The sequence below is a fragment of the Lynx rufus genome, unplaced genomic scaffold, assembly GCF_022079265.1.
Source record: "Lynx rufus isolate CCGP_SWC_20201006 ecotype Redwood Valley unplaced genomic scaffold, mLynRuf1.p SCAF_4, whole genome shotgun sequence".
In the NCBI taxonomy this organism is placed as follows: domain Eukaryota; kingdom Metazoa; phylum Chordata; class Mammalia; order Carnivora; family Felidae; genus Lynx; species Lynx rufus.
This window is the reverse complement of record NW_025814856.1, coordinates 150,752-177,085: the sequence shown is the minus strand read 5'-3', so window position 1 is coordinate 177,085 and position 26,334 is coordinate 150,752. Positions and strand designations below refer to the sequence as shown.

The following is a 26,334-nucleotide window of genomic DNA, read 5'->3' as shown; positions in this document are numbered from 1 at the left end:
CTCCTCCTCCCGCCCGCCCCCTCCTCTCCCATCGCCCCGCCTTCGCCTCCCCCTCCCCTCCCCTCCCCTCCCCCATGCCTCCTCCACCCGCCCCGCCTTCCTCTCCCCCTCCCCTCCCAGCTCCCTGCTCACCCCTCCCCTTTCCTCCCTCTCCCCTCCGGGCTCCCCGCCCCTCCCCTCTCTTCCCCTCCCGGCTCCCCGCCCCTCCCCTCCCGTCTCCTCCCCTCCCGGCTCCCCGCCCTCCCCTCCCCCTCCCCTCCGGACTCCCCGCCCTCCTCCCGCCCGCCCCGCCCCGCGGCCGCCGCACCGACAAGATGGCGGCGGGTGGGAGCGGCGGGCGCGCGTCGTGCCCGCCGGGGGTCGGCCCGGGTGCGGGGGGCGGCCCCGGGCCCAGCGCCAACGCCGCCGCCGCCCCCGGCAACGCGGCCGCCGCCGCCGCCGCCGCCGCCGCCGCCGCCGCCGCCGCCCCGGCCCCCGCCGCCCCCGGGCCGCCCCCCGCTCCGGGACCGGGACCGGGACCGGGACCCGGGTCGGGGCCGGGCGCGCAGGCCGCGGCGGGCGGGGAGCGGGCGGCCGAGGAGCCGGGGGCGGCGGCGCTGCTGCGCGAGCCCGTCTACAACTGGCAGGCCACCAAGCCCACGCTGAAGGAGCGCTTCGCCTTCCTCTTCAACAACGAGGTGCTCTGCGACGTGCACTTCCTGGTGGGCAAGGGGCTCGGCGCGCAGCGCATCCCCGCGCACAGGTGGGCCCCGCCGTCCTCGGGCCCCGGGCCCCGCCGCCCCCCGGGCCCCGCCACCCCAGGACCCAACCGCTCCAGGGACCGACCGTCCTCCGGACCCTCCTGCGCCCTGCCACCCCCCCCCCCCAGGTCCCCTGGGACCCGCTTTGCCAGAGCCCCGTGACCCTGCCGGGCCCCCATCTACCCTTCAGCCCTCTGATGCTAGCTACACCCTGGCCCTGGGGCCCCCCACCTCTCCACTCCCAGCAGAGGCCCCTGGCTTTAGGATGCCGGACCCTGCCACCCAGGCCAGGATCTCCAGGCACGGCCACCCAGCCACCCCCACCAGCTCCTGCCACCTCTAGGCCCCTCCGTCCTGCCCCAGTGACCTCCTGCACCTAATGTCCCGTGCTTCCCCTGTGGTGACCCCCCGGGCCCCCGCCAGACTCCTGCCTCCTGAACCCACATAAGCCCCTCAGTGACACCCCAGTCCCCGGCCTCTCTGAAAAAGGGGACATTGTTGACCTGTGCTTCTAGCCAGTCTCCAGGACCCAGCCCCCAGACCCCCGGGCAGGGCGGGGCTGACGTCAGACTCCCAGTCCACTGCCGGTGTTCCTGACTCTGCTCCCCAGGGACGGGGGGGGGGGGGGGGGGGGGGGGGCTCGCTGATGGGGGAGGGGGTGTGTGTGACACCAGAGGAGGGGGGCCGGGGGCGTTTCTTGCACTCGCCTGGAGTGTTCCCCAGCCTGCTGCGAGGGGTTCTCCCTGCCTTTCTGGCCTGTGGCCTTTATTTAACCTGTGCCTTCGAGATTTTTCTTTCCGGCTTTTTCCTGGTTATTTATGTACAACTGGATCTAGATTCCTGTCTGCAGAACGTTCCAGGCCTGTGGTTGGGTCCCCAGGACCTCCCGTGGCTCCTCCCTCCCCTGTGTGTGAGCATGGGCCTCACCCCCACCCAAGCTGGAGTAGGGGCCTGGTCTGTGTGCTGCCCGTGAGCCCCCACCCCCCTCCCCCCGCCCCCAGGCGTCCCTGAGGCCCGTCGTGCTGCTACATAACTGGCCAGCCAGGCCTGGTCTCCTTCACCACCTTCGGGGAGCAGAATAAGTAAGGCGAGGCTGCACGAGCTCCCACCTGCCTGACCCAAGCCCTTTGGGGACCGGGTCAGGTGGATGTGGCTGGAAACCCCACAGGCAGGTGGGGGTGCAACCTCAGGGGGAGCCAGGGGCCCCCAGGCACCAGTGACCTTAGCGCCTGCCCTCGGCCTGTCCTCGATTGAGCTCGTGAAGTAGGGCTGAGGCAGTGGGCGTGGGGCCCCCAGAGGCGTGAAGGGTGTGGCCCCGCAGGGGCTCCGGAGAAGCGGGAGGGCAGCCAGTGGCCCAGGCCTGGAGCGAGGGGTGTGGTAGGAAATGGCCGGAGAGTAAGGTCAGCTGGGCGTGGTCTCTAGTGAGACTTTATGAGAACCGGAGACCCGGCGTCTGGGGGGTGGTGACAGGAATCGGTACCTGAGCCGCTGTGCTGAGCAGGGCGAGGGGAGGGGCCGTCTGGAGTCCAGATGGGCACTCGGGAGCCACGGCAGGGGCAGGGGCACCATGGGCCTGAGTGAGCGCATCTGCTTTGAAGGGTGGACCGGCTGGGAGTGGAGGCCGCAGGCGCTTGGCGGGAGGGTAGAAATGGGAGGCAGAGGGTTCGGCTTCCCTTGGGAGGAGGTGCCTCTCCCTGGTGCGGTGGGGGGGCCGCGGCTGTGGCCCCCCCAGACCCTGGCCCCAGCATCCTAGAGAAGGGCAGGTGTGGCAGGGATGCACGTGGAGGGCTGATGCACTTGGCAGAGAGCCGGCCAGAGGCCACATGTGGGTCTGGGGTCTGTGGCTCGCAGGGGTTGAGTGATGCGGGGCGGGGGGGGGGGGGGCGATGGTGGCCTAGGGGTGCCGTGTGGATGGGGATGGAGGGGTGGTGCTGAGGAAGGGCTGCAGGGAGCCACCCTGAAAGTGGGGTCTGGGCACGGAGGGTACGTGCCTACATGCTGACCTTTGCCCCCACGCCCGCCTGCCCACTGGGCCTGTGGCTTCTCCCGCCAGCGGCCTGGCTCCCTGGCTCACCTTGCTGGTCCCTGCAGGTGTCAGTCGTCGCCTGGGCCCCGCAGACTCCCTGGCCGTGTGTTTGACGTCCAGAGGGGGTCTGGGTCAGGCCGATGGCATTTGTCCCCAATTGTCCTGGCGGTAATGCCCCGCGGTTTGGTCTTCACCGTAGAAGGTTCTGCCTTTGGGTTGTTATTTCCTACACGTTGGTGACGTTTTCCCTGCAGCGACCAGGTGGGTGCTGCCCACGGGTGACCCTGGGCTTCCTGTGCCTCAGTTTCCCCACCGGTGAACTGGGATTGACCGCTCAGATGCCTCCATCCCAGGACCTCTGGGAGGATCGACTCAGTGACCCAAGCAAGTGCTTATGACAGTGGGCCAGGGCGAGCTTCAGTAGAGGCGGGGGACGTAATCCGGAGCTTGAAAAGACGCGGGGGGCCGCTTGCCACGCCGCTCCTGGGGGCTGCACTCGGGACTTGCTTGTGAAGAAGTGAGTGGAAAGCGGACGAGGGTAACCTGACCGTGGAGAAACCCGGCAGACCCCCACCTTAGCCAGGGGTCAAGGTCACCTTCTGAGAGATGTTGAGTGGCTGCGGGGTCCCCTGATAGGATGGGACCAGAAGGGCCCCTCACCTCCAGGTGTAGGTGTGTCCCCGTCCTAGCCTGTGATACCTATGAGCGTGACCTTACGTGGAAAAAGTCTTTGTAGGTATGATCAAGTTAAGGGTCTGGGGATGAGCTCATCCTGGATTCTCGGGGGGGGGGGGGCTCTAAACCCAATGACAAGGGTCTTCCATAAGAGACCCAGAGGAGAAGCCACGTGATGACCACGGGGGGCAGGCACTGGAGGGACGAGGCCAAGGAATGCCTGGAGCCCCCCAGAGCTGGGAGAGGAAGGAAGGACCCTTCCCTGGAGCCCCCCAGAGGAGGAGGTCACACCTTGACCTGGAGGGCTCGGAGCCTCCGGGCCTGGGAGAGGATGAAATCTTGTTTAGATTTGTCCAGCCCTGGGAAACCAGACTGACTGCAGGAAAACATCCCACAATCGGGGACACACCGCGGGCCAGCTGGCGGCTCATCCTGGAGGCTCTCAAGGTCGTGAAAGCTGTCACAGCCTAGCAGAGCCCAAGGGGTGACCAAATGCCACCTGGGGCCCTGGGTGGCGTCCTGGGTCAGGGAGAGGATGTGGTGGCAGGGGAGCCGCGTCTGGGGTTCAGGCCACAAAGCGGCGTGGGGGAGGGGCTCTCACGGACTTCGAGAAAGGCGCCTCGGTGTGGCCCCGCCGGGGCCCGGGTTCGGGGAGCGGCACGGGCCAGGGCTCAGAGTGGCCGTGGGCTCTGGGCGCAGGCTGACCCGGGGCGGGGGACACGAGTGCTGACCGGCCCTGGCCCCTCGTCCCGTCCCAAGGCTCTGGGCAGCCCTCAGCTTGAACTGCTTTTTCCGTCACTTTTTCCTTCTAATCTGATGCCCGGTGCCTCCATCGCGGCTGTTGGCGGCTTGTGTGAGCAGGCGTTAGCTTCTCTCCTTCCCTGCTGCACCCCAAGCCCCGGGAGCAGGCCGGGCACACGGGTGCTCGGTGACTGTGGCACCCCGGCCGGCCTGAATCAAATGTCCGCGTTCTCTTGCTGGGCTGGCTCCGAGGAAACACTGAGTCTCCTCGGGGTGGGGAAGCTCCTGCGGGAGTTGGGTAGACCCACAAAACCAGCACCTGAGAGGTTGTTTGTGTTCTCTCTCTCTTAACATGTTATTTATTTTTGAGAAAGAGAGAGAGAGAGAGACACAGAATCCGAAGCAGGTTCCAGGCTCCGAGCTGTCAGCACAGAGCCCGACGCGGGGCTCGACCCCACGAACCGTGAGATGGTGACCTGAGCCCAAGTCAGAGGGTCAGCCGACTGAGCCCCCCAGCGCCCCTCAGATGTCTTTATTCCTTCAGCCTGGAAAGTGCAGCACCGCGGAGAAGCCTGGCGGGTGGAACAGCCCGTCTGGGGTTTCTCATTTCATGGCTCTGTTTGTGTTCTCCGTGTGACAGCACAGCTTCTGGTGACGTGGCTTTCTGTTCTGAGAACTGTCAGGACCCTTGTTCCCAATTTCCTTCTCTGTCGAGACTTTTTCAGCCGGTCTCACACAGTGACCCCTCCAGTACCGATCACCCTCCCATCCCGCCCTCCCCCCTTCCCTCAAACCGTCATTGAAACGTGGTGCCGGCAGAGGACATCCCTTTCCCTGCGGGACGGCCGCTCTAGCACAGCGTCAGCAAGCACAGGTAAATGGCCAGACAGCGGACGATTTCTTCAGGCCGCACAGTCTGTCCCACTTCCTGAATCCTGTCTTAGCAGCACGGAAGTGCTGTAGACAATGCGAGTGAATGATCATGGATGGGTTCCAATAAAACTTTATTTGCAAAAGCACGCGGTTGGCCAGTTTGCTGGCCCCCAGGCATCCCGTGGTCCCTATGACCTTTAGAGTCTGTTTGTCAAGTAAGTGCTCAAGGGATTTATTGGGGGGCGGTGGGGGTTGGTCCCCCACCGATACCAGGCTGGGGAGAACAGGCAGGTTAGCACACAGAGTATCTGGGGGCACGGTCTTTCTCGATTTGTTTAGGGCATTTGTGTTCTTAGGATAGCTTTGTAGCTTTCTTCATATAGTTTTCTTGCACATTTATTGCTGATTTTTGCTCCTGTATTTTTTTCCTCTGTTGTGAATAATCTTTAAACAAATTTTTTTGAGTTTATTTATCTTTGAGAGAGAGAGACCTACACAGTGAGCAGCGGGGAGGCCGAGAGAGAGGGAGAGAGAATCCCAGGCAGGCTCTGCAACGTCAGCACGGAGCCCGATGCGGGGCCTGAACTCACAAACCGTGAGATCATGACCTGAGGCGAAACCGAGAGTGGGGCGCTCAACCCACTGAGCCACCCAGGCGCCCCGAATCTTTAATCTGATTTTAATTTCGATTTAAATAGCCCTGCGTGGGGGCCCCTGGGTGGCTCAGTCGGTGAAGCGTCCCACTTTGGCTTGGGTCATGATCTCACGGTTTGTGGGTTCAGGCCCCGCATCGGGCTCTGTGCTGACAGCTCAGAGCCTGGAGCCTGCTTCGGATTCTGTGTCTCCCTCTCCCTCTGCCCCTCCCCAACTTGTGTGCGCCCGTGCGTGCTCTCTCTCTCTCTCTCTCTCTCTCTTTCTCCATCTCTTTCAAAAATAAGTAAAATGTAAAAAAGAAAAAAAATTTAAATAGCCCTGCATGGCCAGGAGCAACCACATTGGGCAGTGCAGTCCTAGAATTTTCAAATTCGAAAACCATGTCGTGGGCAGATTATTTCTCTCCGTCCCTCCTGTTTGTGCCGCTTAATGCTTTTCTTAGTGCATTTCTGGCCACGGGGCATTGCCCCCTGACGGGGGTGGAAGCAAGCCACCTTTGCGCTCAGTGGGACAGCTTCGCTGAAGTTCCTCTCTGTTCCCTGCCTGAGAGGTGTCCTGAGGTGTGGGTGCGGGGTGTTACTGGAGTCTGGTCTGTTTGACCCGACGGCTGTCTGTGCAGATGTGCAAGCCTTGTGCCCTGGCGGCCGCCACCCCCGAGGTCCCCCCCGCCCCCACCCGGAACGCCAGGCCTCCCCGTATTTAGCCCGCTGTCTGTATCATCTGCGGTATCCTTCGTTATTGCGTGTGAGCGGTCCCTGCACGCTCGAGCCCGTGTTGTTCAAGGTCAGCTACAGCTCTCTTCTTTTTATTGGCAAGTAATTCGCGCGATTGCTGAATTCAGTGGTACGAACGGACCTCCGTCTGTCCCTTTGCCAGCCGGTGGGTGTATGGGCTCTGTCTGGTTTTTTCACTGTCACGAATCATGCTGTGTGAACGCTGGTGTGCAAATCTGGTCCTGTGGTCTTGGGTCAGCACCTCGGAGCGGACTGTTGGGATTCTAGGGTAACTCAGGTGACATTTTCAGAAAGTGCCGGACTGTTTTCCGACGCGGCCGCGGCATCTGCGCCCAGCCGTGCTCGGGGGCGTCTCCGTTTTCTGGGAGAGTCTGCCTGCGGTTGCTGTCACTTCCGGCGTGATTGGGAGGGGTCCCCCGTGAAGCCGTCTGGGGACAGGCTTTGCCGTGGGGTGAGATCGTGTTCCTTACGTTCCTGAACGATGTCCCCACCCTTGCTCCTGATATCGGTACCTCGCGGCCCTCCCGTTTCCAGTGGTTTCTCTGCACCCCCTGCCATCCCCATGCCAGATTTCACGAGGTCCTGTTCCCACCTTGGCTGTTCCCTTCTCTCCGTGGGTTTGGTTTACTCTCCATTTTCTGGACTCCTGATGCGGAAGCTCGCCTCGCGGATTCCTGGGCCCTTAATAGATGCGCGACGTGTCCTTCGAGCTGCGACCCTCAGGTCGGCCTGTCGCACTGTGGTCTCCTTTGCAGCCAAGATCTTTCCTCACTTCCTCGTGTTCCTTCTCGGACCCGTGGCTGCTCCCCAGTGGGTTCATTTGCAAGCATTTGGGGATGTCTCAGACTTCCTCTAGTTGCGGCTTGGTAATCGAACTCGGCTGTGTTTGGAGACCACGCTCTGGTCGACGCCGGCGCTGCCCGGCGCACCTGTTGGCCCCGAAGGACATCCCACGTGTGCGGGCAGGGTCCCCGGAAGGTCGGTTGGGTCCTGCTGGCAGCCGGGGGCGGCCGGGCTATGGGGCCTGGGCTGTGTGCGGACGTCTGGTCTGCCCGCCACTCTGCCGGCATCCGGAACGTTCCGGAAGCTCCAGCGTGGTTGTCCAGTGGCCTCGTTCTCCCGGTGCCACTCAGCTTCTGCGTCGTGTATTTAGGGACTCTGGTGCCAGGCGCGTGTGTGTGTTTGTGACTGTTACCGATCCCGGGCGTGCTGGGCTCCAGACGTCCGCAGGGTGCACGTTCTAGCAACAGCCTCCTCGACGGCCGTGGGGTGCGATGTGCACGCGGCTCCGTGTGCGGCCGTGGCCTCCTCTCCGGCTCCCGTCCCTGCCCCTGCCGCGTGTGTGGATATAGAGCAGTGATGTGCGCCCTCCCCGGTGGCCGTGAGCGCTGTCCCCGCGGGACGCTATGGGGCTGGGCAGACCCCCTGTGTCTCCTCCGCTTTGCCCGCTGGCTGCCGGGCGGAGGGCTGAGGATCCGCCCCGGAAACGGTGGCTACTCCGTGTCCGCTGTGTGGCCGTTTTCTGCGCTTCATTGGCTGGAGTCCTGATGGTGGGGGGGGGGTTGGCACCCGCTCACTCGGTTCAGTCCCCGCGGACCCCCGGCCGTTGCTCTGTCCCCAGCTCGGCCGCGAGCTCGCCGGGTGGGCGCCGCGTCCGCGTTTCCCCAGCACGTTGGGAGCAGCCCTTTCCTTCTGGCCCCGCAAGATACTCTGAGCCCGTTGGGTACCCCCCCCCCCCCGCCCCGGAATCTGCCGTTTCTCCAAGGAGCCTGGACCCTCTGTGGCTGTGGGATTTGGACACCAAGCTCCGGGCCCTGGGTGTCCCCTCGCTGCTGAGCCGTCCTCGATCGGAGCCCCGTGTTCGTTTCTGTGGCTTGATGCCCACCTCAGCATCTCAGACTCCTTGCCCGCTGGCGGGGACACCCGGGTGCGTGAGGTCCGTGCCCGTCCACCCCGCGTCGGGTGGCTCGGCCCTGACCCGCCGGGTACAGTCAGCAGCCTCTTCTGTGTTTGGATCCGTTTTCCAGCAGGAGATTGAGGTGCTTCTGGGAAGGCACTTTATCTAGGGACCGTGTGCGGGAGGACAGCGGGGCCTGGGGACCTGCCGCGGTGGCGTGAGAGCCCAGGGCCTCCGAAGACGTGGGTGAGGCTGGCCACGGCAGGGACAGGAGCCGCCCGGTGCGGCCGGAACCTACAGCTCGGGGGCGCGAGAGCCACACGGGGTCTCCTGCCCCAGCTCCGGGGCTAGGCGTCCGAGGTCACGGTGTCAGCAGGGCTGCGCTCCCTCCGGAGGCCCTGGAGGGCCCCCCCTGGCTCCTCCAGCTCCTGGGGTCCGGGCGTCCCCTCCAGTCTCTGCCTCTGTCCTCACGTGTCCTTTCCCCGTGTCCATGTCCAAATTCCCCTCTTGCAGAGACACCAGCATGGGGTTAGGGCCACCCTCCATGCCCTTGCCCGAACCAGTCACATTCTACAGGACTGTTCCCAAGCGAGGTCCTGTTCTGCCTTTCCGGGCGGACGGGATTTTGGGGGGATGCTGTTCGCCCCACTGCACTCGGGTTCCCGTCTGTCTTGGGTCTGGTCCTCGGATGGGATCCAGCCGCCGTGCCGCACTGTGGCCCAAAGGAGGGCCGGAGACGCCGAGGGAGGGGGAGGGAGGGGCCGGGGGAAGGGGTGCTCTGCCCGTCAAGGGTGGGGGGCTGCTCAGCTTGGGGCAGGCAGAGGCTGGGGAGCAGGACGTGGGGGCTGGCTGCGCCCCGCCTGCAGATGCGTGCCGACCCGGAGGGCTCTGAGCCGGGGTGGCCGCTCGGAGCCCTGTGTTTGTCCCCACGTGGACCCGGGAGTGGGTGGGTGTCCCGGGGACGGTGCCTGGGCCACGTGGGGTGGGCCCCGGAGGCTGTGCGTGCACAGCACAAAGCACAGGGTGGGCGGCGCCTCCCTGAGCTCGGCCACCGCGGAGGCCCCCCCACGTCGTGGTCCAGCTGGAGGGTCCCCGGCTGGCTTGGGGGGCCCCGAGTGGCCACACCGCACGCGACAGAGCCCGCAGGCCTCCTCGCGGCCACCGCCTCCCGAGGCTGCCCCGGGGATTCGGCCCCGCTCAGGTGCCCCTGCCAAGCCTTCCCTGACCCTCGCTCCTGTCGCGGCCTTGGGTTCTTCCTGCCCCACAGTCAGGCTGTCCCTGCACTTACTGTGTCTGCCCCACTGCAGGATGGCCGGGACCCTCGTGCCCACGACCTGAGCGCGGGATGTGCGTGCAGAGCGGGGGGGGTGGGTGGACGGACGCGCGGACGGGGCTGCGGGGGCATGAGGCCATCCTGCCGTGGGGCCGGTGACCTCACTCGTCCCGCCCAGTGTTACCACTGAACCTTCTGAGCAGCCTTGCTCCAGAGTGCGGCCTTCTAGAGCCATCTGCCAGCAGGACCTGCTGGGCCGGGGTCTGCCGGGGTGCTAGCCGGGGTCGCTCCCGCAGCATCTCCTATGGGGACCGCCGCCCCCCCCCCCCCACTCCCCGCCGACAGCCCCCGGGGTCAGTGACGGGAGCAGTCAAGGCCACGTGGAGGGTAACCTCGGTCTTCTCTGACACGCCAGGTTCGTGCTGGCCGTGGGCAGTGCTGTCTTCGACGCCATGTTCAACGGGGGGATGGCCACCACGTCCACCGAGATCGAGCTGCCCGACGTGGAGCCCGCCGCCTTCCTGGCCCTGCTCAAGTAAGACTTTCTAGATCTTTCACACTGTGGGGTGGGGCGGACCAGGCTGACGTTCTAGAAAGTACACAGAGTTCAGGAAGAAGGTACAGAGACCCCCAGGGACAGCACCTCCGGAGCCCCTGAACATCTCCAGAATTGCCTCTGAAGTGAGGGGTGGGCTCTAGGGGCCCCCACCCCATTTTCACTTTCGCAGACTTTTCATTGAGATGTGATTCGCACACCGTACAATTCACCCGTTTACCGTGTGCTGTTGAGCGCTTTGCGGGCATTCGCGGGGGTCGTGTGCCCCTCACCGCTGCCTCATTCTACCTTCTCATCGCCCCAAAGAGCAGCCCCGTCCCCATCGGCCGTCACCCCCCTCCCCCGGCCCCCACGAGCCCCCTTCCCGTCCGTGGATGGGTCTGTTCTGGACGTTTCACACACGCGGACTCACACCCCGCGTGGCCTCTCGTGTCAGGTTCCCTCCCTGAGCGTCGCGTGTTGAGGCCCGGCCACGTCGCCGTGCGCGTGAGTCCCCGTTTTCATCCTTTGGCGTCGACACGAGTTTTGGAGGAAGTAAGACGTTGCAAGAATGTTAAATGCCACCTCTAGCTTTTCCTTTTTTGAGCCTCAGAATTTCTCCTCAAGTACTTTATTATTTTTTTTTTAATTTTTTTTTTCAACGTTTTTTATTTTATTTTTTTATTTTTGGGACAGAGAGAGACAGAGCATGAATGGGGGAGGGGCAGAGAGAGAGGGAGACACAGAATCGGAAACAGGCTCCAGGCTCTGAGCCATCAGCCCAGAGCCCGACGCGGGGCTCGAACTCACGGACCGCGAGATCGTGACCTGAACTGAAGTCGGACGCTTAACCGACTGCGCCACCCAGGCGCCCCTCTCCTCAAGTACTTTAAATAAACGCGGTGGATGCCCAGGGTGGGGGCCGCAGGCAGCCGGCAGCCGGAGGCCACAGGTGAGGCCTGGCCGCTGGCTCTCCCGAGCTTCCAGACTGTCCTCCTTGCTCAGCCGAGCACAATTCTCTTGCTTCCAGAAGCGCTCGGTGTGAATCACGGTGGGTAACTTTAAAGATTACCCCGAACAGTTAAAACATCTCTGTAAAAGCAGTTTATTTTTTCTCTATTATAATGATAAAGACGGCACAGGTTCACAAGAGAGAGAGGAAGGGAGGGAGGGAAAAGGGAAAAAAAAGAAGGTTCCAGAAGAGCATAAAGGACAGAACAGACCTGCCTCCCATCTGCCGTGTCCGAGGCCATGTGCTTCCTGGCTGTGCCCCCCAGCTGGTGTCCCTGCACCCCCCTGCCCCCTGGGGAGAATTTTGTTCCGGTTGGTTCCGTCTGTGGATGCCCCTTAGTCCTTGACGCTCACGTGGTCGGTCCTGTGCGCTGCCCCCAGCGTCTTCCCGGTGACAGGGAGCGCTTTTGGGAACAATCTCATGGCTGCGTCTCTATGTAGCTTCTCAGACCGCTAAGGCCAGGGGCGGCCGACTGCCCGTTTGGGGCCAGACGGCTCCGTCACCACCGCTCACACTGCCGCGGTTCCCGGAAAAGCAGACACGGCCTATTCGTAAGCTATGGGTGGGGCTGTGTGCCGATAAAACTTTATTGACAAAAACAGGTGACAAAACCATAAGCTATCACTTCGTACCCACCAGGGCACCTAGTATTAAAAAAACCAAAAGCCGGAAAAGCCAAAGGAAAGTAACAACAATTAGGAAGTGAAGACATCGGGGCCCTCGTGGCCTCCGCGGAAACAGTCTGGAGGCCCCTCAAAAGGCGTAAACGTAGAGTCACCCTGTGACCCGGCTGTTCCACTCCCGGATGTCTGTGCGGGTAACCGGAAGCCGGGGCGCAGACGGACGCTTGCCCCCCGGTTTCACAGCGGCAGCGTCCGTGAAAGGTGGACACACTGTCTGCAGGCATGTAACAGACAAACACGGGGTGTCCATTCACCCCCGGAGGATGACCCAGCCTCGGGGAGGAAGGACGTCCCGCCGCCTGCCGCCGCGTGGACGGGCCCGGAGGTCGCTGTGCGCGGTGACCGGAGCCGGACACAGAAGGACGCGTCCCGCGCGACCCCACTCACAGGGGGTCCCCGGAGGAGTCCCGTCCACAGGGACAGAGAGCGGACGGTGGGAGCCAGGGGTGGGGAGTCCGTGCTTCGTGGGGACAGGGTCTCAGTCTGGGGAGATGGAAGGTTCTGGGGGCGGATGGCGGGGGCGGGTGCAGGACAGTGTGAGTGCGCCCGATGCTGCTGAAGTGTATGCGTAAAAATGCTTACGATGGTTTAAAGTATTTTTTTAAGTTTATTTAATCTCTACACCCCATGTGGGGCTCGAACTCACGACCCCAAGGTCAAGATTTGCGTGTTCTTCTGACTGAGCCAGCCAGGTGCCCCTGTGTTGTATTTTATTGTAACGAATAGAAGAAAAGTGATAGCCGTGAGAACACACGCACACACACACCAGTAGGGGACAGGTTTAGATTGAAGTCTGGTGACATGCGGTTCCGGCTACAATCTCTCTGCTCTGTCTCTCCCGCCGTCCCCCCCCCCCCCCACCTCCCCGGGCTTGAGTCAGTTTTGCTGGGCTGCCCCCAAGAGGGTGGACACTGTCATAACTGGTGTGTGAAAGGCTCAGCCGTCTCCTGGCACCGATCCTGGCCGTCCCCCCCACCCCCACCCCTGCACTGCTGACTTCCGGGTTCGGTCCCGGGTCCTGTGGGGGGTCCGGCAGCATCCCCGGTCTCCTCAGGTCCAGGGTCTCCCGGACCCCCCAGGATCGTAGCTGTTGATATGTGGAGCTGCGTTTGGCTTCCGGCACATTCTGCGGGGGTGGGGGGGGGGCGGTAGGAGGGCAGGCACACCCTTCCAGGTGTTTGCCCTTGTGGCTGCATCCTGAACCCCCTGCCAGCTCTGCACGAGGGTCCTGGTACCTCCACTGCCTCGTTTTTCAATTGAGCCCAAGTTCACATCGCGGGAGGGGCGGTCATCGTGTCTGATTCAGGCGGCGTTTCTGGTCCTCTGCTCGCCCAGAACTCGCTGAGCTCTGCAGCCAGGCCTGCCGTCCAGGCCCGGAGGTGTGGCAGGCTCTCCCCAGGGCAGATCCCATGCAGGTGCCTCTGGGGTAGTCTTGGTGGCCCTGGTGCCCCCCGGTGCCCCCGCATCGGGGTGTCACCGGGAAGGAAGCCGGTCGCTGCACGGCCCCGCGTTCTGGTGGCCGAGTGCAGGTGGCTTAGCCTCTGGCCGGTTTCGAGGCAGATGGTCTTTGCCGGGTCACGTCGGTAGGCTACAGCGCGAAAGACACCGGCTCTGGAAGGTTCCTCGGGGTCGGGCTGATGGGGCGGGGTCTGAGCGAGCGAGCCGTCGGGGCCGGGCTGGTGGGCGGGGTCTGAGCGAGCGAGCCGTCTGTCTTGCAGGTTTCTCTACTCGGATGAGGTTCAGATCGGGCCCGAGACAGTCATGACCACGCTGTACACCGCCAAGAAGTACGCGGTGCCGGCGCTCGAGGCCCACTGCGTGGAGTTCCTGAAGAAGAACCTGCGGGCGGACAACGCGTTCATGCTGCTGACGCAGGTGCGCGGGGGCGGGGCCAGGCCGGGGGGGGGGGGCGGCTGGGGAGGGCAGGGGAGGGCAGTGCGACCCGGCGGGGTGCTCGGCGGGGTGCTTGCTCGTGCTCCAGAGAGGGTGCGGGTGCGCCGGGGCCGGGCAAAGGCGTGGGGGGGGGGACCAGGTGAGGATGAAGGGGTGGGGAGATGGGGAGGACGCGGGGGCGGGGCCAGGCCGAGGGCGCGCGAGGCTACAGGCGCGGGCGCGCCGCCCACAGAGGGCGCAGGTGTGCTGCGGGGAGGGCCGGTGAGGGCGCTGGGACCTGGCGAGGACGTGGGTGGGAGGACGCTGGGACGCGGCGGAGACTAAGGTGCGCGAGGTGGGGGAGGCGGCGGAACGAGGGTTTGGGGGGGCGCCGGGGGGCGGGCGAGAACGCGGGTGGGCTGGGCGAAGGCGCAGGGTTGGGGGCCCGGGGAGGAGGTGCGCGCGGACTTGGGTTGAGGAGGAAGGTGTGGGGGAGGGGAAGGGCCAGGCGCGAGCACGCAGGTGCGGATAGGTTGTGGGGTGGGGGGGGGGGCAAGGACGAGGACCTGAGATGGGGATGGATCCCTGAATTTTTGATGTCCCTTAAATTTTGCTCCCCCCCATCCTGACCTGGTGCCCTCGCAGGCCCTACGCGGGCGGGCACCTGGCACTTGTTGACTGAAGATTTTCCGCCTGCGTTTTTCCCTTTTCCAGGGGGCCGGGCGTGGCCAGGTGGGGCTGGTCAGGCCCAGAGCGGCTGCGCAGGGGTTGGGGGGCGGGTCCCTCTCCCTGGGGGTCCCGGACCCCTCACTGAGTTGCCCTGACAAGCTGGAGCTGGGCCCGCGGGGCTCAGAGCTGCGGCCACGCCGGCCCCAGGCTGTAGGGGTCGTGCTGGGTGGAAGGGGCCGGAATCTTCTGGGCTCCTGGTTCCCCCACCCTTCGGGCAGGTTCCCGGTGGCGCGGTCTCCGGTGCTGCGAAGTGCGCAGGCCGTTCAGGGCCCCTCCCCCCCCCACCCCCAGGGGCGTGTCCTGTCCACCCACCTCGCGACACTGGGAGACTGCGACAGGGTCAGAGCGGCAGCGGGGTGGGGGGGGCGTGCCTCCCACCGCGGCTGACGCGCTCCCTCTTTCCAGGCACGACTCTTCGACGAGCCGCAGCTGGCCAGCCTGTGCCTGGAGAACATCGACAAGAACACGGCCGACGCCATCACCGCTGAGGGCTTCACGGACATCGACCTGGGTGAGGCGTGAGGCGTGAGGCGCGCCGGCGTGGGTAGGGGGCGGGGCGGGGCCGCGAGGGGGAGGGGCATCCGCGCTGAGCCGGCCCCTCCCACAGACACGCTGGTGGCCGTGCTGGAGCGGGACACGCTGGGCATCCGGGAGGTGCGCCTGTTCAACGCGGTCGTGCGCTGGGCCGAGGCGGAGTGCCAGCGGCAGCAGCTGCAGGTGACGCCCGAGAACAAGCGCAAGGTGCTGGGCAAGGCGCTCGCGCTCATCCGCTTCCCGCTCATGACCATCGAGGAGTTCGCTGCAGGTAACTGTCAGGGGGCGGGGGCCGCTCGGCGGGAGCCTGACCCCCGGGGACCGCAGGTGTGACCCGCCCCGAGAGCTGGACGGCGAGGGTCCACGTGTGAGGACGGAAGGCCCCGCGGATGCCGCCAGATCGGCGCCTGGGTTCCCTTCCTTCTGCGTCGCGTGTCTGCGTTTGCGCGCTGGTCCCCCCGGGGCTGGGGCCGGCGTCCCAGGGGCCAGGCTCTGGCATCAGCATCCTTGACAAGCCTGTGGGGGGTGGGGTGGGGGGCTCGGCGCCGGGCGGACGCGGGGGCAGCCGGCCGTGCCTCCTGTCCCGTGTGGATGCAGCTCCCGCAGCGGTGCCTGACCTAGAGCCAGCCCTCCCCTGCGGGGCTGGAGGGTCCTGGGTGAGGCCACGTCACTGCCGGTGGCCTGGCCGGTGCATCCCCGTCCCCGGTTAGGGCTGTTTGGGACCGTGTAGCATGAGTTTCTTGTCTGTGCTCCCTGGGACAGATTCACCCCCGAGATTAGCTCTCTTTGATCTGAAATTTGGATGTGACAGGGTCCCCTGCGTCGCGTCTGTTCGTCCATAGTGTTGTCAGTGCTGGGGTGAGGCTCTGTGTTCCGGGATCGCTTGCTCATCACTTAGTGCCTCCCGTGTGCCAGGCTCTGGCAGTAGGTGGTGACTGTGGTGGCCTGGCCACTTCCGACCGGGGCTGGGTCGTTCTCCAGGATGGATGGGGGGCTGTCACTGGGGCCAGGAGCACCCCGGTCATGAGGGTCCCAGATGTTACCTGGACGTGGCTCAGGGGGCCAGGCTCCAGGCTGCACCGTCCCATCCTAAGACCCCTCCCTGTGTGAACCTAGCTGGACCCCTCCCCCGCCACCAGACTGGTGCCCCCAGCACTCTCCTGGAGGCCCCCCGGCCCACCTGGCAGCCAAACCCAGTGGGGTCCCAGGCCCCTGTGACCCGGCCCGCCCCCTCACCCTGGGAGGGGAGTGTTTGCTGCTTCCTGCCGCCACCCCCTGTGCGGGCCCCCTCCTGTGTCCACCTCGCCCCCGCCCCCCCCGGACCGTGTGGGTCCCCCAGGCTGAGGTAGCCCAGTCCTGGCCCCTGCTCTGCCGAAATCGCGGGGAAGGACACTGTGTGTGTCCTCTTGGATTGAGCCAGCTTTCCTGTTCCGTTCCTCCGTGATGGGTGTCCCTTGTCACTCAGCATGTTTTAGAGAAGTGTCCTGCTTCTCAGGTATCCCTAAATACAAGAGACCTAGAGGGAAGTCTGAAAAAACCCTCCGAAGACCGCCCCCCCCCCCCAGCTAAGTGTGCCCCAGCCGCGGCCTCCTGTAGCTCCTTCTGCGTTTTCTGTGCAGAGATTAAAAAGCCCTGGTTACCGTTCTGTCTCCCCGTTGTATCCTCCTTACTCACGTAGAGGCCCCGGGGCCAGGGCACAGGAGCGGGGGGCCGAGCAGCACTGGGGCAGCCTGCAGAAACCGGCTCAGAGCTGAAGCATTCTCGTGAGCCTGCGGGGAGGGGGGGCCGAGGGGAGTCCCCCCACGCCGCCTGTCCTGTGCTTCCACCTCCCGGAGCCCCTCCGGCTCGGGGCCTGTCTGGGGAGTCACGCCCTGGCAGCGGGTGGCCCCACGTGCACAGGGCAGGGGTGGCCGCGCGCTAGGTGGGCAACCTGGGCGGCGGGGTTGCCGAGTGAGGCCGTGAACCGGACTCCCTCCCCCCTCCCCCATGCAGGGAGGGGCCATCCTGCCCCAGGGCTGCCCGCCCCCGGCATCTTCACTCTGGTGCCCTTGGAGGCTCACCGCCACCCACCCTGCCCGCCCTCCCCAGCCGCCGGGCGGGGCCCCGCCGCAGCCCGACCTCCGCCCCCTGTGCCCGCAGGGCCCGCGCAGTCGGGCATCCTCGTGGACCGCGAGGCGGTCAGCCTCTTCCTGCACTTCACCGTCAACCCCAAGCCGCGCGTCGACTTCATCGACCGGCCTCGCTGCTGCCTCCGCGGGAAGGAGTGCAGCATCAACCGCTTCCAGCAGGTGGAGAGCCGCTGGGGCTACAGCGGCACGAGCGACCGCATCAGGTGGGCCAGGCGCGGCCGGGGTCCCCGCGGCACCGGGTGGGGCGCCGCCCCCTGCGGCCGGGCCCGGCGGCTCAGCATCCCCTGTGTCCGCGGCTCAGGTTCTCGGTCAACAAGCGCATCTTCGTGGTTGGCTTCGGGCTGTACGGCTCCATCCACGGGCCCACCGATTACCAAGTGAACATCCAGGTGCCCGCCCCGCCCCGGTCGCCTCCGCGCGGGTCCCAGGCTGGACTCCTCGCGTGGCCCCCCCCCGGCCCCCGTCGGCCTCTGAGGGGCCCCGCGGGGGTGGGGGTGGGGGGCCCTGGTGAGCAGCGCCGGCTCCTGCCCCCCCCCTCCGCCCCCGCAGATCATCCACACGGACAGCAACACCGTCCTGGGCCAGAACGACACGGGTTTCAGCTGTGATGGCTCCGCCAGCACCTTCCGGGTCATGTTCAAGGAGCCGGTGGAAATGCTGCCCAACGTCAACTACACAGCCTGTGCCACGCTCAAGGTGAGCCCTGGGCCTGTCCGGGATCAGCCTCTAGTGGGTACAGCTACAGGGTGCCTATGCGGTGTGTCGCTGTGGGGGCGTCTGCCGCGCTGGGCCCCCCCCCACAGCACAGACACCCTGGGGAGGGGCTCTGCCGCTCCCCATCCCCCCCCCGGCCCCCCCTCACAGCACAGACACCCTGGGGAGGGGCTCTGCCGCTCCCCATCCCCCTCCGGCCCCCCCCCTCACAGCACAGACACCCTGGGGAGGGGCTCTGCCGTCCCCCATCCCCCCCGACACCCCCCACAGCACAGACACCCTGGGGAGGGGCTCTGCCGCCCCCCGACCCCCCCACCACAGCACAGACACCCTGGGGAGGGGCTCTGCCGTCCCCCATCCCCCCCCAACACCCCACACAGCACAGACACCCTGGGGAGGGGCTCTGCCGCCCCCCCATCCCCCCAGACACCCCCCACAGCACAGACACCCTGGGGAGGGGCTCTGCCGCCCCCCGGCCCCCCCCGACCCCCCCTCACAGCACAGACACCCTGGGGAGGGGCTCTGCCGCCCCCCGGCCCCCCCTCACAGCACAGACACCCTGGGGAGGGGCTCTGCCGCCCCCCGGCCCCCCCCTCACAGCACAGACACCCTGGGGAGGGGCTCTGCCGCCCCCCGGCCCCCCCTCACAGCACAGACACCCTGGGGAGGGGCTCTGCCGCCCCCCGGCCCCCCCCTCACAGCACAGACACCCTGGGGAGGGGCTCTGCCGCCCCCCGGCCCCCCCTCACAGCACAGACACCCTGGGGAGGGGTTCTGCCGCTCCCCATCCCCCCCCGGCCCCCCCCTCACAGCACAGACACCCTGGGGAGGGGCTCTGCCGCCCCCCGGCCCCCCCCCGACCCCCCCTCACAGCACAGACACCCTGGGGAGGGGCTCTGCCGCCCCCCGGCCCCCCCCTCACAGCACAGACACCCTGGGGAGGGGCTCTGCCGCCCCCCGGCCCCCCCTCACAGCACAGACACCCTGGGGAGGGGCTCTGCCGCTCCCCATCCCCCCCCGGGCCCCCCCTCACAGCACAGACACCCTGGGGAGGGGCTCTGCCGCTCCCCATCCCCCCCCCGGCCCCCCCCTCACAGCACAGACACCCTGGGGAGGGGCTCTGCCGCCCCCCGGCCCCCCCCTCACAGCACAGACACCCTGGGGAGGGGCTCTGCCGCCCCCCGGCCCCCCCCCTCACAGCACAGACACCCTGGGGAGGGGCTCTGCCGCTCCCCATCCCCCCCCGGCCCCCCCCCTCACAGCACAGACACCCTGGGGAGGGGCTCTGCCGCTCCCCATCCCCCCCGGCCCCCCCTCACAGCACAGACACCCTGGGGAGGGGCTCTGCTGCCCCCCGGCCCCCCCTCACAGCACAGACACCCTGGGGAGGGGCTCTGCCGCCCCCCCATCCCCCCAGACACCCCCCACAGCACAGACACCCTGGGGAGGGGCTCTGCCGCCCCCCATCCCCCCTGATCCCCCCCCCACAGCACAGACACCCTGGGGAGGGGCTCTGCCGTCCCCCATCCCCCTCCGGCCCCCCCCTCACAGCACAGACACCTTGGGGAGGGGCTCTGCCATCCCCCATCCCCCCCGACACCCCCCATAGCACAGACACTCTGGGGAGGGGCTCTGCTGCCCCCCACCCCTCCTCACCCTGGGCCCCCCCCAGCCCCCACCGTCCTGGGGCCCTGGGTGCCTGACCGCAGGGACTGTTCCCACCCAGGGCCCAGACTCCCACTATGGCACCAAGGGCCTGCGCAAGGTGACCCACGAGTCGCCCACGACGGGGGCCAAGACGTGCTTCACCTTCTGCTACGCGGCGGGGAACAACAACGGCACGTCCGTGGAGGACGGCCAGATCCCCGAGGTCATTTTCTACACCTAGGCCGCCCAGTCCCCGAAGCCACCTGATGCAAGTAGGCCGCCCCCACCCCGTACCGCGCCCCCGGCCACGTTTCTGGGCGTCAGGAGAGGGTCTTCACTCCCTGCTCGGGGGAGCCGGGCAGGGGCTGTGATGCGGTCCTTCAGGACGTGGGGGGGTGGGCAGGGCTGGCCCGGACCCGCCCTGAGCCAGGTGTCCCCCCGGGGCCTTGGACGTGGGGGGGTCCCACACGCCGTCCCTGCAGCTCAGGGCCACCCGACCAACCGCCTGACCGCAGGATTCAAATAGGATTCCGTCTCATGTTTGTTCTAACCGCACATAGCAATGCATCTTGGGTCCCCATTTCTCTGGTAGGAGGCGGCGTGTGGCGTCCTGGTCTATTCACTGGGGATGCTTGGGCCGCCCTCACCCTGGCCCCCAGCACGCTGGCCCAGCCCCCCTCGAGGTCCCACAGGCTGGCTTTCTGCCAGGCCCTGGCCCGCCCAGAGAAGGGCCCCTGCAGCTGCGGGCACGAACTCCCGACCTGATCTGCCCAGAGGGGCAAATGGTGCGGGGCCTGCCTTGCTGGCCCCGCCCCCTGTACATACCGAAGCCCCGCCCCACCCGGCCTCTGAGTGAGCTCTAGGTCCAGAGGTGCTGGAGGGCGGAGCCCCTCCCCTAAGTCCCCAGTCCTTCCCCCACCGCGTTTTCACCCCAGTGATCCCTTCCGGAAACTGTCCTCCCCAAGCCATGAAAGGTGTGCCCTCCTCACACCAGACCCCCAAATGATTTTTTTAAATAAAGGAAAGAAACGAAACCATCCTGACCTGCGTGCTTCTTCCGGTCAGGGGTGGTGGGAGGGGACCCTGGCAGCTTTGAGATCTGGCTCTTCTCTCTGCAGTTGTCTCCCTGCCCCCTCCACCTGTAAGATTGGGGGGGGGGGCTGTGACTCCGCCTGCATCCGGAGTCACTGCTAACACAGATGTCCCTCCCCTAGGGCGTCCAGACCAGGCGGGGATCCTCCCCATGCCCTCTGTCCTCACAAAGCTTCTGTGATGCCCATCATGTCCCTGCAGAAGCCCCCACCCCAGACCCTGCTGCAGCAAGCTGTGCCTACACCTTGGTGGCTCTGCCCTCCGGACCGGGGCTGTGCCTGTGCAGCGTGGGTAACCTGACCCGGGTCCGCCACCTGGCTCTGCCCCACGTGTTAGGGCGTTCCTGAGAAAAAGCAGAGAGGGAACAGCATGGTAGCCAGGAATTTTCCAAAATGAATAAAGACATCAATTCACACACTGAAAAATCTCAGTGACCCAAAGTGAGGTTAAAAAAAAATTCACGTATACACAAACTGCTAAAAGCCAAAGAGAAAAAAATGTCACAAACAGCCAGCAGAAAGAACTACCAAACTAGAATTCTGAGCCCTTCAAAAATGTAAGTAAAGACAGACGGAAACTCAACCACGCACCAGTTACGTTAGACGTATGCAGATCTAAATCCTCCGGTTGAAAGGTTAGGACCATCAGACTGGATGCAAGACCAAAACCAGACAGCTTCCTGATTGCAAGAGTCTCACTTTACGAAGAAACAGAAACTGAGGCTGAACAGTGGGAAAAATCGCCCTGCAAACACTGACCACACCTGTATCAGTACCAGACCTTAAGGCAGTGAGCGTTCATAACAGTTAAAGGACATTTCACGAGGATGAACGGGTCAATCCCACAGGAAGGAAGGACCACCCTAAGTCTGTGCACCAGAGCACCATTAGATAGGTTGAAGAGTCGGCAGAACAAAAATGAGAAATCTATGACCCTGGTTGGAAATTAACACTGTCACATCTCTCTCTAAATGACAGAACGAACAAAAATCAAGAAGGATCTTTAATAGTTGAACAGACTTTACCTAATCAATATCTATAGAACACTACACCCAGCTCTGATGACAGCGGAATCAAACATGGGCTAAAAAAGCCATATGTAAGTAAATTAACTGTTGAACTGAATGATACTCTGATTATAATACACCAAAATTTCAGGATCCTGCTAAAGCAAACTTGGGGAAATTTACATATACATTAGAAAAGAAGAAAGGTTTAAAGCCAAAGGTCTAAGCTTTCATTTTAAGAAACAAGAAAACAACAAAGCTGACCCCAAAAATAGGAAATAATAGACCAAAAGTGAAGACAAATGAAATACAAAACAAACCATTAGCTGGTTCCTTGATGAAATCACAACAAATACATTTTAAAAAGCGAAAACCCAAGAGCGATGTCAAGATCGAAAAGGGGACAGCACTACAGACCCTATAGACCTTGAGGACACAGTAAGAGGGGTGACTTCTGGTTAGAACATAGACCACTGCAGCAGGCCATAACTTTAGCTGGTTAAAGACAAGATGGGGGCGTCTGGGTGGCTCAATTGGTTGAGCGTCCGACTTGATTTCAGCTCAGGTTATGATCTCACAGTTTGTGAGACTGAACCCCGCATTGGGCTCTGTGCTGACAGTGTGGAGCCTGCTTGGGATTCTCTCTCTGCCCCTGCCCTGCCTGCATTCTCTCTCAAAATAAACTTAAAATGCACTACAGAACCATACACAGGTGTGGCCAATGAAAACAGTCTTAGAGGCGCCCCCAAGAATTTGAAATAGAAATACATGATGCGGGGGTGCCTGGGTGGCTCAGTTGAGCGTCTGACTCTCGGTTTTGGCTCAGGTCACGATCTCATGGTTTCGTGAGTTCGGGCCCCTCATCGGGCTCTGTGCTGATGGCTTGGAGCCTGCTTGGGATCCTCTCGCTCTCTCCCTCTCTCTGCCCCTCCCCTCCTCACGCTTTCTCAAAATAAACTTAAAAAGTTAAAAAATTTATATATATATAACATGCAGCAATTCCACCTCTGGGTATACGTGCAAAGGAAATGACATCAGTGTCCCAAACATCTGTACTCCCAAGTTCAGTGCAGCCCTGCTGACCAGACATGGAAACCAAGTGTCAAGGACGGATGAAGAAAATGTGTAGTATTCAGCCCTTTTTTTTATAAAAAGAAAAGCTTCACCCTTTGCAACAACGTGCATGGCGCTATGCACACAGAGGCAGGGGCCATAGGACCTCTCACACGTGGAATCTAAAACGACATCAGAACTCACGGAGGCGGAGAGCACAGCGGCGGCCAGGGGTGGAGGAGACGGGCAGGTGCCGGTCGTGGGGTACGGGTTTCAGTTGCAAGGCGCGCACGTTCTGGGGCTACAGCAGACAGCCTGGCGGCCACAGTCACTGCTACCCCGTATGCCTGAGGACTAACAGCGGACCCGGTGTTCTCACCGTATGCACACGTGGTCGGCTCTGAGGTGGCGGGTGTGTTCGTTACCCCGATAGTTAACGTTGGGCTAATTATTTCATATTGTACGCATGCATCAGACCACAATGAAAACCCTAAACTTAAAAGAAAACGTAAAAGAAATATTTAATTGTAAACCCATCAAAGGGACGTGGATGCCAGGCCGTGGAGAGAAGCTGGGTTTTCAGGGGAAAAGCCACTGCCAGACGAACAGGGGCCGGCAGGCCACCCCCGGAAGCACTCGCCGAGTGGGGTGTGCCGTGGGCAGGGCGTTCTCTGACAAAAGGGAAGCCGGCTGGGGCCGGTGCCCGTGGGGGCGGCACAAAGACCTGGAACCTGGAGGGGCTCGAAACACGGCAGGCTTTCTTCCTCCCTTGGCATTTTGCCTCGCGCTGGGCTGCTGATGCGGGTGGGTGGGGTGGAGAGGCAGAGCGAAGTCTGTGGTCTCCCCATGCCTGGAATCAGAGCCCCCGCTACAACTCGGGGCTGACAACAGAAACGCGGCAGCTCAAGGGGCGCCTGGGCGCCTCAGTCGGCTCAGCGCCGACTCTTGATTGAGGCTCAGGTCACGATCTCACGCATCGGGCTCTGCGCTGACAGTGCGGAGCCTGCTCGGGGTTCTCGCTCTCTCCCTCTCTCTCTCCCTCTCCCCAGCTCACATGTGCGCTCTCAGAAAAAACATTAAAAAAAAACCCCTCCCCCAAGCAAGGCAGCTCGAGACAGGAACCAAGTTCAAGACGTGCAAACTGGAGGTGAGCTGAAGCTAGGTAGAAACCCGGTCTCACCAGCGGCCCAACCCCCTGGTCCAGCCGGTCCGGGAAGGGGGGTCCTCCTCTGTCACGCACGATGCTGGAGCGCAACAGCAATTCTGAGACGTGCGAAGGGGGAAAATGTAACCTGCAGCCAAGAGGAGCAAAAGCCGCTAAGAGAAGCGGACCTATGGGGGACGGGACGCCGAGGTGAGATGTCAAGGTTCGTCAGGTGGCTGCTGTGGACCTGTTAAAAGAACGGAGAAGACGACGAGGCCGAGGCGAAAAGTTGGGAGGATTCGCGGAGAAACAGGCTTCAGACACGAGCGGGGCCTCTAGAAGGTACGAGATACCGGAGAAGACTGCACCGGAGAGCTTGAAAGCACGCGGAGCAAAACGGAAAAGGACCCGTAAGTCTAAGACACATCAGGACCGGCCAAACTGGAGGCACAAGGGAAGAACAGAAACCTGGGGGCTCAGTCGGTTGAGCACCGACTTTGGCTCAGGTCGTGATCTCATAATCCGTGGGTTCGAGCCCCGCGTCGGGCTCTGGGCTGATGGCTCGGAGCCTGGAGCCTGCTTCGGATTCTGTGTCTCCCTCTCTCTCTGCCCCTCCTCCATTCACACTCCTTCTCTTTCAAAAATAAAGATTAAAAAATAAATAAAAATAAACAAAAAGGAAAACCACAAAATCAAACAAAATCCCCAGAGTGTCAGAGACCCTCGGGGTCAGATGAGACGGTCCTACGTGTCGATCACCAGAGTCCTGGGGGAGAGAGAAGCTGTGGAAAAACACGTAGGAGCCGACAGTAGGAAATCTGCCAGAACTGATGAAAGACACAACCCACAGATCTAAGGAGCCCGACAAACGCCCTGCACAGCAAATCCGAAGAAAACCACACATCACAGCCAAGTAACTTACACACGTAGTCTTACAAGCAAAGAGGTACGCAACCTTCAAGGGAACAACGATGACAACTCACCTTACGTCAGAAACAACCGGATGAGGTCTTGAAAATGTTGGAAGGCAACAAGGGGCGCCTGGCAGCTTCAGTCAGTCCAGCGTCCCACTCTCGACTTCGGCTCAGGTCGCGATCTTGCATTTTGTGGGTCCGAGCCCCACGTTGGGCTCTGCGCTGACAGCATGGAGTCTGCTTGGGATCCTCTCTCTGTCTCTCTCTCTCTGCCCCTCCCCTGCTCACACTTGCTCTCTCTCTCAAAATAAATTTTTTCTTTTAAATATGCTGGAAGGCAAAAAAAAAAAAAAAAAAACCCACATGCACACAAAAAAATGAATCCACCTGCCAACCTAAAATTCCATTTCCAACAAAAAACACCCACCGTTAGTGCAGGCAAAATAAAGCTATTTTTCAGGCAACGAGAAGCCGAGACGCTTCGTTGCCCAAAAAACCCACACGACAAAAAATATTAAAGACTCTTCAGGCTGAAAGGAGAGGCCCCCGGATGGCATCTCCAGTGGGCAAGGATGAAGAGTACTGCGGAGTCAGCGTGTGGACCACACGCGTCTATGGATACGTGTGTATGAGAGCGTATTCAACAGATAATCATGTAACACAAATACCACACCTGGGAACTGTGGGCTTGTGACATTTGTCAGAAATGAACTAAATGGCGAGAAGAGCACAAAGAGTGGGGTCAGGGAAACGGGAAACACGTGTGGAGGTCAGCGCGCAGCCGCACGTCTGTTTTTGCGTTTATCTCCCTGCCTACACGTTACGGGGCCCAGTCTGAGCTGAGCCCTCTGGCTCGAACCCGACACCACAGGGCTCGTGCCGGTCTCCGCTGTGAGTCTTGGGCCTACGGTTGTGTTATTTGTGCTTCTTCCTCTCCGTCTCAGGTGGACATGTGTATGTGCACATGTCTGCCTGCGGCCGCAGCGCATCCCCCCCCCGCCCCCCCCCCCCAGGCCAGCCCGCACAGGACTGCGACTCTGGGCGTGAGCTTCTGGGGCTTTCTCCTACCTTGACGCTTGAAGGACAGCCTGGCGGCACGCGGACGCCCCACTCACTTTACTTCACAAGAGGCTGCTGCCCGCGTGCCTCGCACCATGTGCCGGTTTGGAAAGTCTCACGGCTGAATCCTCTTGCCCCGGCGGATCACTCTGTCTTCTTGCCTGCAGGCCTCGAGGACCATGTCATCTTTACGACGGAGTCATTTTACTAGGCGATGCCTCAGAGGTGGCCGTTCCGTGCGCTTCCAAGGGGCCCGTTCAGCGCGGCGTTTCGGGGCTTTTCCTCCGTCTGGAGAGTTTCCTCCAACAGCGGTGTTTAAACACGAGCTCCGCTTTGCCTCTTCCGGGGCTCTGCTGGCGTGCTGTTCCTCCGCGGCCGGGCTTCCCCCACCTCTGCCTGCCCCCCGACGCGTGGCCACTCGCACCTCCTCTCCTCTCCTCTCATCCTCCTGCCTCCCGCCCTCCGGCAGATCTTGCGGGGCCCTGGGCACCCTGCGACTTACTCCCCGTTTCCGGAGTCCTTTCCTTCCCGCATTCAGGCTGTTTCCACTGGCAGTCTTTGCCCATTTCCGTCCTCAGGTTTTGAATTTCTGGTCCAA

The 26,334-nt window shown here is 63.2% G+C and overlaps 1 protein-coding gene across 1 annotated transcript; it reads left to right on the top strand.

The window, feature by feature from the left end:
* Positions 1-299: 299 nt before the first annotated feature.
* BTBD2 (BTB domain containing 2) lies at positions 300-20,505 on the top strand. Its single transcript, XM_047095469.1, has 9 exons — positions 300-742; positions 10,029-10,148; positions 13,562-13,718; positions 14,850-14,955; positions 15,052-15,249; positions 17,118-17,310; positions 17,409-17,496; positions 17,657-17,803; positions 19,548-20,505. The coding sequence occupies exons 1-9, from the start codon at positions 315-317 to the stop codon at positions 19,707-19,709; spliced, it is 1,599 nt and encodes a 532-aa protein (XP_046951425.1). The 5' UTR covers positions 300-314; the 3' UTR covers positions 19,710-20,505.
* Positions 20,506-26,334: the final 5,829 nt, after the last annotated feature.